At 41.1% G+C, this 17189-nt stretch overlaps 1 protein-coding gene across 3 annotated transcripts in view; it reads right to left on the bottom strand.

The window, feature by feature from the left end:
- Positions 1–17189, bottom strand: part of nfatc3a (nuclear factor of activated T cells 3a) — a 205285-nt gene that overhangs the window by 68432 nt on the left and 119664 nt on the right. For 2 of the 3 annotated variants that reach the window (XM_072518290.1, XM_072518291.1), the window contains exons 7-9: positions 17048–17103; positions 15805–15931; positions 3445–4203 (exon numbers count right to left, since the gene is read on the bottom strand). In XM_072518290.1, the coding sequence (XP_072374391.1) occupies positions 3445–4203; positions 15805–15931; positions 17048–17103 (942 nt within the window). The remainder of the gene's footprint in view (positions 1–3444; positions 4204–15804; positions 15932–17047; positions 17104–17189) is intronic. The other variant, XM_072518292.1, reaches the window with a different exon arrangement.

Genomic DNA, 17189 nt, shown 5'->3' with positions numbered 1-17189 from the left:
CTTCCCAGAGCAACTAGGAATAGGCCTTAATGGGACTTGCATCTGAATAAAGTAAAAACAACTTTTCAAAATGAATCTTTCTCATACAGATTTCAGACAAACCATTTCCATTGATAAATATTACAAATCAGAAAAAAAAAACCAATGTTAGATTTATGGAATAAAAAATATTTTAAATTCATGTTTTTCGTCTAGAAATGAACCACAGTCCTTAAAGGAATAAGAACAATCCTAAATTCCAATAACGAGCAAGCTTAATTTTTTCCACAATTTTACTGCTCGCCAAGAATATTCTGTCATTCGTTTGAATGAGGTTTCTTTCTTTTAAATAAATTTAGAGCATCCAATTTTTTTTTACCCAATTAAGAGGCAAATTAGCGTGGCCAATTCACCTCCCCTGGACATTTTTTGGGGTTGTGGGGTGAGACCCACGCAGTCACGGGGAGAATGTGCAAACTTCACATGGACAGTGACCCAGGGCCGGGATCCTCAGCGCCGTTAAGCAGCAGTGCTAACCACTACGCCACCATGCTGCCCTTACTTCAGAGGTTTCTAAAGGGCCAACAAAATGTATGGAATTCAGTGCCTTCCTCAGATGGTCCTAACTCCTTTGAATTTGTATCACAACCAAAAGGGGCAGCACAGTGGTGCAGTGGTTAGCACTGCTACTTCACAGTACCGAGGACCCGGGTTAGATCCCGGCCCTGGGTCACTGTCCGTGTGGAGTTTGCACATTCTCCCCATGTCTGCGTGGGTCTCACCCCAACAACCCAAGGATGTGCAGGGTAGGTGGATTAGCCATGCTAAATTTCTCCTTAATTGGGGGAAAAAAGAATTGGGTATTCTTAAATTTATTTTAAGAACATAAGAACTAGGAACAGGAGTAGACCATCTGGCCCCTCGAGCCTGCTCCGCCATTCAATGAGATTATGGCTGATCTTTGTGGACTCAGCTCCACTCTCCGGCCCGTACACCATATCCCCGAATCCCTTTATTCTTTAGAAAGGTATCTATCTTTATCTTAAAAACGTTTAAAGAAGGAGCCTCAACTGCTTCACTGGGCAAGGAATTCCAGAGATTCACAACCCTTTGGGTGAAGAAGTTCCTCCTAAACTCGGTCCTAAATCTACTTCCCCTTATTCTGAGGCTATGCCCCCTAGTTCTGCTTTCCCCGACCAGTGGAAACAACCTGCCCGCATCTATCCTATCTATTCCCTTCATAATTTTATATGTTTCAATGAGATCCCCCCGCATCCACAAGGATCAATAAGATCCCCCCGTATCCACAAGGATAGCCTTCATTAAAAAATAAATAACACCAATAGCTTACTCTAATCATAACAATTTCTTATTTTTATGGAACAAGGAATGTGGAGGTGCTAAATATATACTAGTCTTAAAATTACCCCTTAAAGTCTTTATAGTGTTGACATTATTTGTAATGTTATTGCAACTTCAATTAGAGATACATTATAACTTATTAATTTTCTTTACCAAGTAGCTATCATAGAAGTAGAAATTATTCCTGCCGTTTTGTGGAAATGCGACATGGTTGGTGACTACAATCTGTAACAACTTTGGATAAGAGTTTTCTTAATTTACATTTCACCTTTCTAAATTTCTGGCTCGTTTGCCAGAATGTGTGTAATATTTGGAACTTCCCATTGTCCAACAAATCAGGATAAGACCAAGATACACTGGCATGAAACAATGGAGAAATCAAATCAGTTTTAAGTCTGTAGTACAAGGTATTGAAGGATCAGACTCTGTTATTAGTTCATAGAAAGAAAGGAGACATTATTTATTTCTTGCATGGTAGATGTTTCACCTCAGCTTGAACTGCGGGAAAAATGAGTAACAAATTGCTCTCATCATCTCCTCTGCCACGAAACGTTATGGAGAAATGTTGACCAAAAAAAACTGCAAACCAGGTCAAACCCTCAGTGAAGAACAGTTAATTATATATCAAATTATGTTTAGATGTGGGCAGGTAGGAGGCGTTAGCCAGGGATCCACTTGTGCTCCAATAAATGGACACTGACCTAATCTGTGGTTGCTAGTTTAAGAACTTGTTTCCAATCTGTAACTGTAAATATATGCTTATAAAAGGGTATAAAGATTGGCTCCAGTAATATCCTTCACCAACTGGCTTTCTATATTACAACATAGACCACCAGAATATCTTTCTCACAAACTTTGCTCAAAAATAATCAAATCCAATGCATATGCTTAATTCTATATGATTCCTTTAAAAAGCAACTCTTGTCCCAATTTGGCAATTCTGTGATTCATCATAAAGGGTAAACAATTGCTAATGACATCAATCATCAATGGTTCCTTAGGCAGCACCTTCCAAACCCACGGCCATTACCATCTAGGACAAGAGCAGCAGATACCTGGGAACACCACCATCTGGAGGTTTCCCTGCAAGTCACTCATCATTTGACTTGGAAATATATCACCGTTCCTTCACTGTCGCTGGGGCAACATCCTGGAACTCCCTCCCTCATAGCACAGTGGGTGTAACTGCACCTCAGGGACTGCAGCGGTTTAGAAGGAAACCCACCACCGCCTTCTAAAGGGCAACTAGGGAAGGGCAATAAATGTTGGCCTAACAAATGACACCCACATCCCATAAATTATTATTTAAAATTTTTTAAATTTTTTTTTTAAGTCGGTAGTTCCCATTTTCTTCCGCAAGTGCTGGCAACGGTTTTGGTTTTATCATCTACAACTCCTCTCTCCCCAAGTTTTTTCTTCATTTATCTCATTACCACTTGCTATTGCCTTGCACCATCATCCCTTTTGTCATTTAAGCACTCCTGCCTTCCATCCTATCTCAGGTCTTTCTATTTCTTATTTCCTCCCCTCCCGCTTTTTTCCTGTCTCTGGGCATGCTTAAAACCGATCTCTAACATGTTTCAGAGCTGATTAAAGATCATCAAGTTGAAACATTAATGCTATTTCACTCTCCACAGATGCTGTCTGAGCTGCTGAATATTTCCAGCATTTTTTTTTTATTATTACATTAGTAATGTTTTTCTTGACCAATAACCTTGCTCTTGATGACATATGATTCTGACGTTCCTAGGATTTCAACTTTAGTGAAAAATTTACCATCTTCCTGGTCAACATAACAGATACAAAATATTTATAATAGGCATTTCAACTTGGCAGCTAATTAAAAGGATGTGTTTGGTTTGCGTAGGTGGGGACGAAAAATATGAAAAAAGATAAAATCTGTTTTTCTGTCAACAGTTAACATTTCTAGAATTGCACTTAAACACACAATTTCCAAAGAGAGTACAATTTCAAGAGGTTGTGCATGAGGAGTTGATCTGAAAAATCGCTATCTTATGCATATATGTTTCCTAAATTTAGGTATTAATCCTTTGGTAATATCCTTTTCAACAATAAAATTAAAAGTTAGGTTGCATTACTTACCATCATCAAGTGTGATATCCTGCAGGCCAATAGCCTGAAAAGGCAACTCACTATCCTCTGGTTCTTGTTTAATATTCATCGATGCTCTCTCTGGTGTTGGAAATGGCAATGGATCACACACATTGTGATGTGTCAATGGAGGAGGTGCTGACAGACCTCCTAAACTCGTGCTATGTAGCTGTGGTGAGTTTTGTCCAGAGTGTGGAGAATGTCCCAAAGGGTGAGCTGCTGTTGGAGATGGTGAAGCTGGACCTGAATTTGGAGAACAGTACATTTGCTGCATTTGTTGACATCCAAGGTTGATTTGAAGTGGACAAGCGACATCAGGCTCATAGGATAATTTGTCATATCTCTGGCTAGAAACAGAGTTCATGGGAAGACCTGGCTGTCCATTGTACATCATGTTAGATTGCATAGGCTGATAAGAAGGTCTGATAGGTGGAGCTGGTGTTGGGAAGGATTGGTGACTCATGGGAGGCATAATGGGACATTCTGAACCTGGGTTAATGCTTCTTCCTGATAGGTGTGACATACACGCTACTGATGGAGAAATCATTGGTGCATACGTTTGCTGCATTGGAGGGCCGAGGTTCCTCTGTGAAGCAGATGCCAAATTGTCATGATGGTGGCCAGTATCTGTGGAAGGCAGCTGAGATCCAACTTGATGTAGACCAGATGTTGCAGTGTGTGCAACGGACATTGGAAGGGCTGGAATGGTGGGCAATTCTAACTCATCCGTGAGCTCCCGTTTGATTAAAACTGTGAAGAAAAAGAAAAGACAAATTAAGTCCAGGTGGAGTGAATAATATATGCCATTAATGCATCAATGCATCCACTTTTATACCTTATTTTGCTGATACCATGGTGTCAGGTTGCCGAATGTTATCTTCAGTATCAACTCATCTGAGTTGGCGAACACCAAACTCAAAAGGTTGTGGGCTTAAACTTTATTGCAGGATTAGAATACACAATCTGACGCTTTCGTGCAATTCTGAATGAGAAATGCATTTCCAACTGTGCAATTATAGGTAGTCAGAGACCCTATCGGACTACTCTGGTGGTTCACAAGGACAAGATGATCCCATGACACTATTCGATGAGGAGCAAATATTTCTCAACTGAAACAACAAAGTAACAACAGAACAATCTGCATTCATTTCACTGTTATTTCGGAATCTAGCTCCTTACAGTATGACTGCCACATTGACTGAGGTAACATCACTTCAAAAGTTGAATTCTTGGATATGACGTTTTACGGGATGTGAAAAATGTCATCAAGTGCTATATAAAGACAATCATATTTTCTGACGCTGGCAGGCCCTAGAACCAAATCCAATTGGCCATTTAGTATAAGCGGTCATAGACAATGAGAATTCTTGATTCCGGTCTTGATTTTACTCTTCCTTAGCCCAGGACCACTAAGGCAAGGTAAACATTCTTATTCTGATCAGGGAACTTAGCCCAAACCTGCGACTAAATCTTTTGATCTGTAGCGCTGGATCATACAAGGGTAGAACTTTTACCCACCAAGTCACCAATGGTGAAATCTTAACATTCTGAGCACAATAATATAAACTACACTACTTAAGTAGAACTTTATGGGGATACTTTTCCTCCTTCAGAAACAGATGTAAAAGTCTGAAATTACATTCACTGCAATTACTGTTCGGCTCCTGCAGTCTAATCAAAAGTGTAGCTCAGCAGTAGTGCTCACTCCATAAGAAGACATCTGCTTAATACATGCACACTGCAGCAGAATGCACTTGCTTTTCACACCAACTCAGTCCCACAATTTATGAATACAATCTTAATCTGGGGCCACAAAATTCCAAGCAATTCCCATCTAATTGCATAACACACATATATTTACAATCTGTATTTTAAGAAAACAAGGTAAAAAAAATTAACAATGTTAAGACATTTTTAAAAATGCACTTACCTTTCTTTTTTTTTTTTAAAAAGAGTATAGTTCATATATCCCCATGGCAGAACTGCAAACTGTCAAGTACACGTGGAAGATTCAAGGGATGAAAGGTTGCATCTAAAGCTGCTTATAATTAGGCTTATTGATGAGTTTTTAAAAGGTGTATATTAAAATCATTCCATAATCATGGATCTTTGCCTAATCTTTTTTGAGTGGAATTAATCAATTGGCAAAGGAATAAAAGAGCGATAGTCAGTTTGAAAAATTCTGAACAAAGTCAGATTTTGCAGTGGAGCCAGATGCATCACAAAACTTGGAAAATGGGTAGTTTTGTCTCCATTTAAAGATATTGAATAGTTTGTGACAAATGTTAAGTTACTTTCAACATCTCCACTCAACTTTGAAGACCAAGTACAATCACTTATACCACTTCTACTGCTCTATTTAACAGTTTCAAATTCACTAGAAGTTTAATTGTTTTGATATTTTAAAATGAAGTGCCTTTCCTTGATTTAAGAATCTACATTTACAGTTGAATCTAAGTATTTTATAAACAAATGTGTTTCCTGTCTCACTGAATTATAAATAAAAGTTCACAATTATAGTTTCCTATTTTTTTGAAAAGCACACCAGTGGATCTTCCATGGCATTGCTCATTTGGTTGGAGGATATATTTTGTTATAATGACAGGAAGGTTGCAACATATTATGCATAACACCAATTGCGCACAAGGAAAATAGATCTCCATTTCTATCATTTTAAAGTAAGTCAGTACACGGTCCAATTCTCATCCAGTCATGCACTTGGAAAATCATCTGGCAAACCTTGGTCTCTTGCCTCCATAAACTGCACATTTCAAACTAATTATTTGTCTTTGTTTTAAACCTCCTGTCAAAAAGATTTGTAAATTACTCTCCTGGCTACCAACTCTAATCCTTTAATTTCATATATGCCAAGTACTCAAGAAAAACAATACAGTAGCTGTTATACTTTCGTAAGATGGTAAAATACCATAAAACAAGCTATTTTACAGGTTTCCAAAATTTAGGTTTCAAAACACTTATGACAAGGTGCAGTGTGTCAACGTTCTGTGCTTTGCAGGTGCTCCCACGTAATTCCATAAAATATTTCTCATGTTTAAGAGGTAAACCTACAAAGTCATCAAATCAGAGAAATGTACCTTTTCCCAAAAAGAAAGGAAATCGAAGCAAATGCATGAATCTGCTAAAAGATTTGGCAAACATATGGGGCTGGATTCTCCTTTCCTGAGACAATGGGCGGGATTCTCCGGTCGACGATGCCATAATCACGTTCGGTGATTGGCTGGAGAATACCAGTTTACGACCAGATCAGGGGCAGTGCCGCTTTCGCCATGCTCCGTCCCTCCAAAACGGCATACCCTCAGAGTACGGCGCACGCCGTATCTACGGCCTCAGGATGTTGCCTGAGGCCCACACCCCGATGTTCCACCCCCGACTGGCCGAGTTCCCGACGGTATCGGTCTCATGTGGTATCATCCGTCGAGAACTTGGCGCCCAGCCAAACGGACTGTTTTGCTCCGAAATTTGACTTGTAAAACGCCACTGTTCCCACGCTGGCATGACGACATAGCCTCAAAATCGGAGAATCCAGCCCTAAGTGTTGATGCCGGGGCAGGATTGGTCGACTTGCACTTTTTTTTTGTTTTTAAAGCTTCGTGCCCATCCACCCCGACCTCGCAGCCCACCTCCTGGCCACCCTACCCCCTCCCCCACTACCCCGAATTGGCAGAAGCCCCCCCGGCCATCAACAACCACTGCCAACAAACTATGTCAGGGGCTGGGGGCCCCTCTTCACTTTCCGTGCCCCCTCTCTCTCCGTCAGCAGCCAAGACGTCGGTTTCACGATTTTTAAAAACACAAGTGAAATTCGCCATCGGGAATTCAGCCCATTGGAGGCGGAGAATCGCAGAGCCCCCCAAGAATACCGGGTCGAGCCTGCTAATGATATGCAAATGGTGTTTACTGGACATGCGTTCTGGAACGCATTGACGCCGCTGTCAAGGCGACGGACAATTGCGATTTGGAATGAAATTGGCGCCCGCTGTGATTTCGCGGTCGGAACCGATTCTCCGCCCAATTGCATTTCGCGATTCCGGAGTGGGCCGTCGAAGAATCCCGCCCCACGATCTTTCAGACCTGCAGCAGTCAAGCTGACTTATTTTCTGAGACAGAATGATTTTTAAATAGCAAGTAACATAAGAGGAATGGGGCTGTTTATGGAGCGGGAAGAAATAGCATTGAAGCAAGGGAAGATATGTAACGCAACGAAAATGCAATGAAAAGTAGCTTCGATTTGAAAGAGGACACTAACTTTGCGGCATCAATTTTAACCAGTTTCTAAAATAAACCAATTCTTAAAACCGATTATTTGAAACAAGTAACCAAAAAGATTGGCTGCTTTACTTCAAATGCTCAGATGACAGCTCAAGCCTACACATTTCACACTGCTTTCCCAATGCTTTGAGTGCCATACGCCCACACGTGTACTGTTGTTAGCGACAAACAATTTGCGACAAGTTCAAGCCTCAGCTTCTGCCAGTTTAGCAGAAGACCGTGGTTTACAGATAATAACTGGTTGCTGCTTAGCAGTACAACAAGCCACTTCCTGCCAACTGTCCTGATCCATCATTGGTCCACTGAACATTTCATGCAATGAAAACAGGAAACATATCAAGTAGGCTGCGTTACGAGCACTCAACTTTGATATAATATCTCATTATTTTACAGCTCGATGGCATCACTATAGCTAAACATTACACAAACAGACATAACAGGGGATTTAAATTCTCAGCTCTTGGCCGGATAGGAGGAATACAGCTAAAATGGAGTTCTCCATTTCCTGCCATTTCCCTGCTTCTGTTGCTGGTTTAAGTAGAAGGTGAGAGGATCCTGCTGGACTCCTGCCGGAGCCTCAGTATAAATTTAAATTGTAGCCCCATAACTTACATATGGCCTCAATGGCATCTTTACTCATTCTTTGGACTAAAACAGGAAAACTCCTCCAGGTCCCGACACCAAAGTCCTGGCTTCATTACTCTGCTCCCCCACTTCCCAGATGCAATATCATTGCAACACTCCTCCCATCCTATCCTCTGCAACATTAGTTCACTGGGCTAATCTGCACCCCCCCTCCAATTACTTACATTTTTGAATATTTCAACCTTGCTCAAATTGCGATACTAACAATCTTACTATTCAGAAGTTATTTTGTCCATTGAGAATAGCAAAAGGTTGGAAAATCAGCAATATGACCATAAGACATAGGAGGAGAATTAGGCTATTCGGCCCATCAAGTCCGTTCCGCCAACCAGGGCAGCACGGCGGTGCAGTGGTTAGCTCTGCTGCCTCACGGCGCCACGGTCCCAGGTTCGATCCCGGCTCTGCGTCACTGTCTGTGTGGAGTTTGCACATTCTCCCCATGTTTGCGTCGGTTTTGCCTCCACAACACAAAGATGTGCAGGGAGGTGGATTGCCCCTTAATTGGAAAAAATTAATTGGGTACTCTAAATTTTTTTTAAAAAGTCTGTTCCGCCAATCAATCATGGCGGATATGTTTCTCATCCCCATTCTCCTGCCTTCTCCCCATCGCCCCGATCCCCTTATTAATCAAGAACCTATCTAGCTCTGTCTCAGAGACTCAGTGATTTGGCTTCCACAGCCTTCTGAGCAAAGAGTTCCATAGATTCACCACCCTCTGGCTGAAAGAATTCCTCATCAGACCAGTTTTAAAGGATCGTCCCTTCAGTCTGAGGCTGTGCCCTCAGGTTCTAGTTTTTCCTACCAGTGGAAACATCCTCTCCACGCCCACTCTATCTAGGCCTCTTAGTATCCTGTAAGTTTCAATAAGATCCCCCCTCATCCTTCTATACTCCAACGAGTACAGGCCCAGAGTCCTCAACCGCTCCATTTATGGCAAGTTCTTCATTTCAGGGATAATTCTGGTGAACCTCCTCTGGACCCTTTCCAAGACCAGCACACCCTTTCTTGAATACGGGGCCCAAAACGGCTCACAATACTCCAAATGGGGTCTGGCCAGATCCTGTCCTGTCCAGAGCCTTATACAAGCTCAGAAGTACATCACTGCTCTTGTATTCTAGCCCTCTCGACATGAATGCTAACATTGCATTTGATTCCTAACTGCCAACTGAACCTGTACGTTAATCTTAAGAGGATCTTGAACTAGGACTTCTAAGTCCCCTTGTGTATCTGATAAGGCAATATAATCAAGGAGCACAATAATCAAGGAGCTCTGATATACACGCTAGAAAAGCAAAGCTCAAACTGTTACAAAATTAAACCTTTTTTTTTTATTCAATACATTTTGATTTCTTTCTTTCCCCACAGGGGAACCTTCCCAATTAACTTTATATCTCTTTAGGTTTTGCTGTGCTACATGCAAATGTCATTACCAGAGTTTTGGGAAGACATTTTTAAAATATAAATTTAGAGCACCCAATTCTTTTTTCCCAATTAAGGGGCAATTTATTATGGCCAATCCACCAACACTGCACATGTTGGGTTGTGGGGGCGAGACCCACGCAGATATGGAGAGAATGTGCAAACTCCACACGGAGAGTGACCCGGGGCTGGGATCGAACTCAGGTCTTCGGCACCGTGAGGTATCAGTGCTAAAACATTTTTAGAAGGATATTCATTGTGGCATGCAACTTTTCATATAAATTGAAAAGAGCTCTCAGAATGACTCTTGAGTTTATCCTAAGTGATACTGATCAAGGAACTATTTATTGAGTTTGAACCTTAGTATGTTATATAGTAAGGGCAGCACAGTAGCATTGTGGATAGCACAATTGCTTCACAGCTCCAGGGTCCCAGGTTCGATTCCCGGCTTGGGTCACTGTCTGTGCGGAGTCTGCACATCCTCCCCGTGTGTGCGTGGGTTTCCTCCGGGTGCTCCGGTTTCCTCCCACAGTCCAAAGATGTGCAGGTTAGGTGGATTGGCCATGATAAATTGCCCTTAGTGTCCAAAATTGCCCTTAGTGTTGGGTGGGGTTACTGGGTTATGGGGATAGGGTGGAAGTGTTGACCTTGGGTAGGGTGCTCTTTCCAAGAGCCGGTGCAGACTCGATGGGCCGAATGGCCTCCTTCTGTACTGTAAATTCTATGATAATTCTATGATGTACCAAGTTAGTTAATTTCAGCAGGAACAATGGTGGGAGTGGGAGTGCTAATGGATTCAATCTTTTTGCACCAGGGTAGAGGAAAATTGATAACTGGTCAGTATGATTGCTTCGGTTCCCTATCGGTTTTTTAAAATTTGTTCATGGGATGCAGGTATCGCTGGCTGGACCAGCATTTGTTGCCCATCCCTAATGACCCTTGAATTGAGTGGCTTGCTCGGCCATTTCAGAGAGCATTTATCAACCACATTGCTGCGGATCTGAAGTCACATGTAGGTCAGACCAGGTAAGGACGGCAGATTTCCTTCCCAAAAGGACGTTAGTGAATCAGATGGGTCTTTACGACAATCGAGAATGGTTTCATGGTCATCATTAGACTTTTAATTCCAGATTTTTTTACTGAATTCAAATTTGACCATCTGCCATGGTGTGATTTGATCCCAGGTCCCCAGAGCATTACTCTGGGTCTCTGGATTACTGGTCCAATGACAATACCACTAAGCCATTGCCTCCTAGTGTTAAATCTGGCTTGGCACTGAGGTTCCCTGGCCTCACTGGTCAAAGGCCTACTGACATTTCCCATTACAATTTCATGAATAATATTTGCCTGTCACTCCTCTGTACCTTGTCAAATGTCTAAACACCAGCAAATGATTAATACTCAGAAGCCCAAAGGAAAAATCTGACAAGAAAAATATAGGATCTTCCAGTCACTTTATCTTCCAACTGCACCACCAAATAACGGTGAGATTAAGACACTGGTTTAAAAGAACAGTTCAGCTAGACCCTCAAAATCTAGCCTACCACTAAATGGGAAATATTTTCTCATTGCTCAGATTTGATAAAATGGAGAAAAACTAAACTACAACATCAAAAGTAAAAATAAAAGCTAGTGATGGCCATTTAACTGTTACAACCATTTTTATATCCCTTCTCCCCTCCCTGTATATATTTAACCCAGAACACCAATTCTTTTAGAACAGAATTGTGCATGAGAAGGCAAGATACAATGTGGTCAGCTGGACTTTTAAACATCTGAAGAAACCTTGCACATGCCCAGATCCTCGGCGCGGTGAGGCAGTAGTGCTAACCACTCCACCACCGTGCTGCCCAAAAGAGAGATTGTTTGGTAGTAAACAAGTAGTTAAAAGGGACAAGCCCTAACATTATTAGTATAGCCCACATCTATATCACATCACTACTGGCACTTCACACAATAAATTTGAATGGGAAGCCAGACAGAAATGCTGTGTTTATGCAGTTTATGAGAGTGGGTCATGTCAGACTTTCAGATTTTGGGGTTTAACTGTGCATCTGTACTTGCCTCAAGTTACTTTCCATTTTGCACATAATTGATAGTGAACACCATCAGTCTATTATTTTAATGGTAAATTCCAGCCCAATCCATTGAAGAAGTAACTACATTGTCCAGTATAAGCAAAAACCCTAATGTCATATGCCAATCATTTCTGAAATATTCTCTTCGGGTCATATTTTTGCTTGAAAGGAGCAGCAATTCCCATTTCACATGTCATAACTCAATTGGTTGCTGCCAAACCAAACAGTCTATCTGCCAGCACGTAGAGAAGTTGTAGGGTAGAAAGAAAAATAGCCACATATGCTGGAAATCATCGGGACATTTTATTTCTGCTGAACTCTTTGCCCTCATATATTTTGCCTCATACTTGGGTTTGCATGACTGAATTAGTTTTCCCTCACCCTCATCATTCTCGGCTTTTCCTGATTATATTCTCCAAGCAAGTTTTCCCAACATCTGCACTGAATCATCAATAAGAACATAAGAACTAGGAACAGGAGTAGGCCATCTGGCCCCTCGAGCCTGCTCCCCCATTTAATGAGATCATGGCTGATCTTTGTGGACTCAGCTCCACTCTCCTGCCCATACACCATATCCCCGAATCCCTTTATTCTTTAGAAAGGCATCAATCTTTTTCTTTAAACTGTTTAAAGGAGCCTCATCTGCTTCGCTGGGCAAGAAATTACAGAGATTCACAACCCTTTGGGTGAAGAAGTTCCTCCTACACTCCGTCCTAAATCTACCTCCCCTTATTTTGAGGCTATGCCCCCTAGTTCTGCTTTCCCCGACCAGTGGAAACAACCTGCCCGCATCTATCCTATCTATTCCCTTCATAATTTTATATGTCTCAATAAGATCCCCCCGCATCCTTCTAAACTCCAATGAGTACAGTCCCAGTCTACTCAACCTCTCGTCATAATCTAATCCCCTCAACTCTGGGATCAACCTAGTGAATCTCCTCTGCACTCCCTCCAGTGCCAATATGTCCTTTCTCAGGTAAGGAGACCAAAACTGAACACAGTACTCCAGATGCGGCCTCACCAACACCCTATACAATTGCAGCATAACCTCACTAGTCTTGAACTCCATCCCTCTAGCAATGAAAGACAAAACTCGATTAGCCTTCTTAATCACCTGTTGCACCTGCACACCAACGTTTTGCGACTCGTGCACTAGCACACCCAGGTCCCTCTGCACAGCAGCATGTTTTAACATCTTACCGTTTAAATAATAATCCATTCTGCTGTTATTCCTCCCAAAATGGATAGCCTCACACTTGGCAACATTGAATTCCATCTGCCAGACCCTAGCCCATTCACCTAACCTATCCAAATCCTTCTGCAGACTTCCGGTATCCTCTGCACTTTTTGCTTTACCGCTCATCTTAGTGTCATCTGCAAACTTTGACACATTGCACTTGGTCCCCAACTCCAAATCGTCTATGTAAATTGTGAACAACTGCGGGCCCAACACTGATCCTTGAGGGACCCCACTAGTTACAGGTTGCCAACCAGAGAAACACCCATTTATCCGCACTCTCTACTTTCTGTTAGTTAACCAATCCTCTACCCATGCTACCACTTTACCCTCAATGCCATGCATCTTTAGTTTATGCAGCAATCTTTTGTGTGGCACCTTGTCAAAAGCTTTCTGGAAATCCAGATATACCACATCCATTGGCTCCCCGCTATCTACTGCACTGGTGACGTCCTCAAACAATTCTACCAAATTAGTCAGACACGACCTACCCTTTGTGAACCCACGCTGCGTCTGCCCAATGGGGCAATTTCCCTCCAGGTGCCCCGCTATTTCCTCCTTAATGATAGGTTCCAGCATTTTCCCTACAACCGAAGGTAAGCTTACCGGCCTATAATTACCCGCTTTCTGCTGACTTCCTTTTTTAAACGGTGGTGTCACGTTTGCTACTTTCCAATCCTCTGGGACCACCCCAGAGTCTAGTGAATTTTGATAAATTATTACTAGTGCGTTTACAATTTCCCTAGCCATCTCTTTTAACACTCTGGGATGCATCCCATCAGGGCCAGGAGACTTGTCTAACCGTTAGCCCCATTAGATGCCTAATACTGCCTCCTTAGTGATTACAATCATCTCAAGGTCCTCACCTATCATATCTTTATTTCCATCAGTCACTGGCATGTTATTTGTGTCCTCCACTGTGAAGACTGACCCAAAAAACCTGTTCAGCTCCTCAGCCATTTCCCCGTCTCCTATTATTAAATCTCCCTTCTCATCTTCCAAAGGACCAATATTTACCTTAGCCACTCTTTTTTGTCTTATATATTTGTAGAAGCTTTTACTATCTGCTTTTATGTTCTGAGCCAGTTTACTTTCATAGTCTACCTTTTTAGTAGCTTTCTGTTGTCCCCTAAAGGCTTCCCAGTCCTCTGGTCTCCCACTAATTTTTGCCACTTTGTATGTTTTTTCCTTCAATTTGATACTCTCCCTCACCTCCTTAGATATCCACGGTCGATTTTTCCCCTTTCTACCGTCTTTCTTTTTTGTCGGTATGAACCTTTTCTGAACACTGTGAAAGATTGCTCGGAAGGTTCTCCAACTTTCCTCAACTGCTTCACCATGAAGTCTTTGCTCCCAGTCTACCTTAGTTCTTCTCTCATTCCAATGTAATCGCCTTTGTTTAAGCACAAAACACTAGTGTTTGATTTTACCTTGTCATCCTCCAACTGTATTTTAAATTCCACCATATTGTGGTCGCTCCTTCCAAGAGGATCCCGAACTATGAGATCATTAATCAATCCTGCCTCATTACACAGGACCAGATCTAGGACCGCTTGTTCCCTTGTAGGTTCCATTGCATACTGTTCCAGAAAATTATCCCGGGCACATTCTATAATCTCCTCCTCAAGGCTGCCTTTACCAACCTGGTTAAACCAATCGATATGCAGATTAAAATCTCCCATGATAACCGCTGTACCATTTCTACATGCATCCGTTATTTCTTTGCTTATTGCCTGCCCTACCATCCTGTTACTATTTGGTGGCCTATAGACTACTCCTATCAGTGACCTTTTCGCCTTACTATTATTCCTGATTTCCACCCAAATTGATTCAACTTTGTCCTCCATAGCACCAATATCATCCCTTGCTATTGCCCGGATGCCATCCTTAAACAACAAAGCTACACCACCGCCCTTACCGTCCATTCTATCCTTTCGTATAGTCTGATACCCTTGGATATTTAACTCCCAGTCGTGACCATCTTTTAACCATGTTTCAGTAATGGCCACTAAATCATAGTCATTCACGATGATTTGCGCCATCAACTCATTTACCTTATTTCGTATACTACAAGCATTCAGGTAAAGTACACTTATGCTGTTTTTAATGTCTTTGTTATGAATCCTAACACCTTGATCAGTAACTTTTCGCAATTTATTTTTCCTCTTACCCTTTCTCCTAATTTTCCTTGTCTTTGAACCCATATCTCTACATAATAACCTGTCACGTAACCTGCTGCCTTGATCTCCATTAACCATTATACTGTCCATAGCTTTATATTTCCCTTCCCCCCCAACTTACTAGTTTAAAGTCCTTGTGACCACCTATTTATCCTATTCGCTAGAACACTGGTCCCAGAATGGTTCAGGTGAAGAAAAATGAATATGTTTTCCTTAAGAAAACTGTAACTACCCCTAGATAGCAAAGCTATTCCAATTTTCAGACATTGAACTGCTGGGCAGGGGAGGTCAATGTTTGTTGCAACCCATCATGCTACCCTGTTTCTTAGTTAACTAAATGAAGAAACAATGATTTTGATTTGAAGACCAAGTCCAAATGCAGTACTGAAATAACAATGCATATTTCTTTAAAATTGCATTTTATTGTAATTTTACAAAGAGAAAATACAATTCCCCTTGTATTTGCAGTAAAAAATTAGACCAACTGAATGAAATGATTTACCTGGCATGTAAGTGAAGCGTTGGGACTGACTTCTTTTTCTCTTTCCATTACAAACATAAAATTGAACTTGAACTGCAGACGTTATATTTTTATTATGGTATGGAGGGACTTCAACAACAAGATTAACCTGCAAGAAGACAACTTCAAAGAATAAGTTCATGCACAATTGAGTTTACAATATTTAAAGTAAAAAAAAAGTAAATTTCATCTATGATCAAGATGGCTTTTGAATATTGAACAGTAAATTAAGATCAGCTATAAAAAAACTGCAACAACAGTTCTTGGTATCTTTCAAGTTTCTTTCAACTCCACAATGAAAAGAAAAACGGATTTAGGAGATGCTGAGGGGATCAAAACCTTAAAATAATGAAATATCTGCCAAATATGCATATAGTTTCAAATTAAAAATATAAATGGCATCCAAGAAATAGGTTTCTGTAAAACTTGAACCAAAAAGCAAAGGCTTCCAATTACAAGTAGAATAATGGCACATAATGGAATTTGACTGAGTTTAACAGGCGTAGTAACTCTGCCACAAGACCACAATTTCTAAGCCAGATTAATATTTTGAAGTCAGTAGCCAATTTTGATTTTTGAACTAAAATACTAATATGATTTACTTGCAAAAATACTATGATTAAGATGTGTGTGTGAATTTGTAGAATTCTCCAATGCTACTTATTTTGCACATAATTCAAAAAAACAATTTAAGATGAATTTTCTCTTGCTCAAAATTAGTTGAAATGAAAATCAATTATGTAATCAGGTTTCATTCTCTTAGCCCAAATGGTAGTAAACAGCATTAGAAAAAGTCAAAAAGACCAAGGCCGGAATTCTCTGCCCGTTGGGATCCTCTGTTCCCACCGGCAGTACACCCCCGCCCGCGGTTTCCCGGCAATGTGGGGTGGCTTCAAAGGCAAATCCCATTGACAAGTTGCTGGAGTAGAGAAATCCGCCACCATCAAATGGCAGGCTACCAAGAAACACACGGCTGGGGGACCAGAGAATCCTGCCCCAAAACTTTCATTGCTCAAGTCAACATAGATAAGAGGAGTAATTGATCAAGATTGCTTTTCATCTTCACAGTTCATGCAGCTCAGCATCATTTGGACAAAACTTGAAAAAATGTACTTTAATCTTCTAATGTTTATCCAATGTAATAGGCAGCCACTCAGGACATATACAAGACTGTCTAAATATTACCATCTGGAATAAGATTAAAAAGGAAAATTAAATGTCTTACCCCTTGAAATTTCTCCCTGATAATTTTTCCTTCTACCTCCCATTGAGGGCGTCCATCTGTAGAACATATTAGAGCCATCTAAATATTTACCTACAAAAATGATATTGTATCTCTGCAACTGATAAGGGCCTACAATACTGAG

The sequence above is a fragment of the Scyliorhinus torazame genome, chromosome 10, assembly GCF_047496885.1.
Source record: "Scyliorhinus torazame isolate Kashiwa2021f chromosome 10, sScyTor2.1, whole genome shotgun sequence".
NCBI classification, from domain to species: domain Eukaryota; kingdom Metazoa; phylum Chordata; class Chondrichthyes; order Carcharhiniformes; family Scyliorhinidae; genus Scyliorhinus; species Scyliorhinus torazame.
Note: the sequence above shows the minus strand (reverse complement) of the source record. Positions and strands in the feature narration are given on the sequence as shown.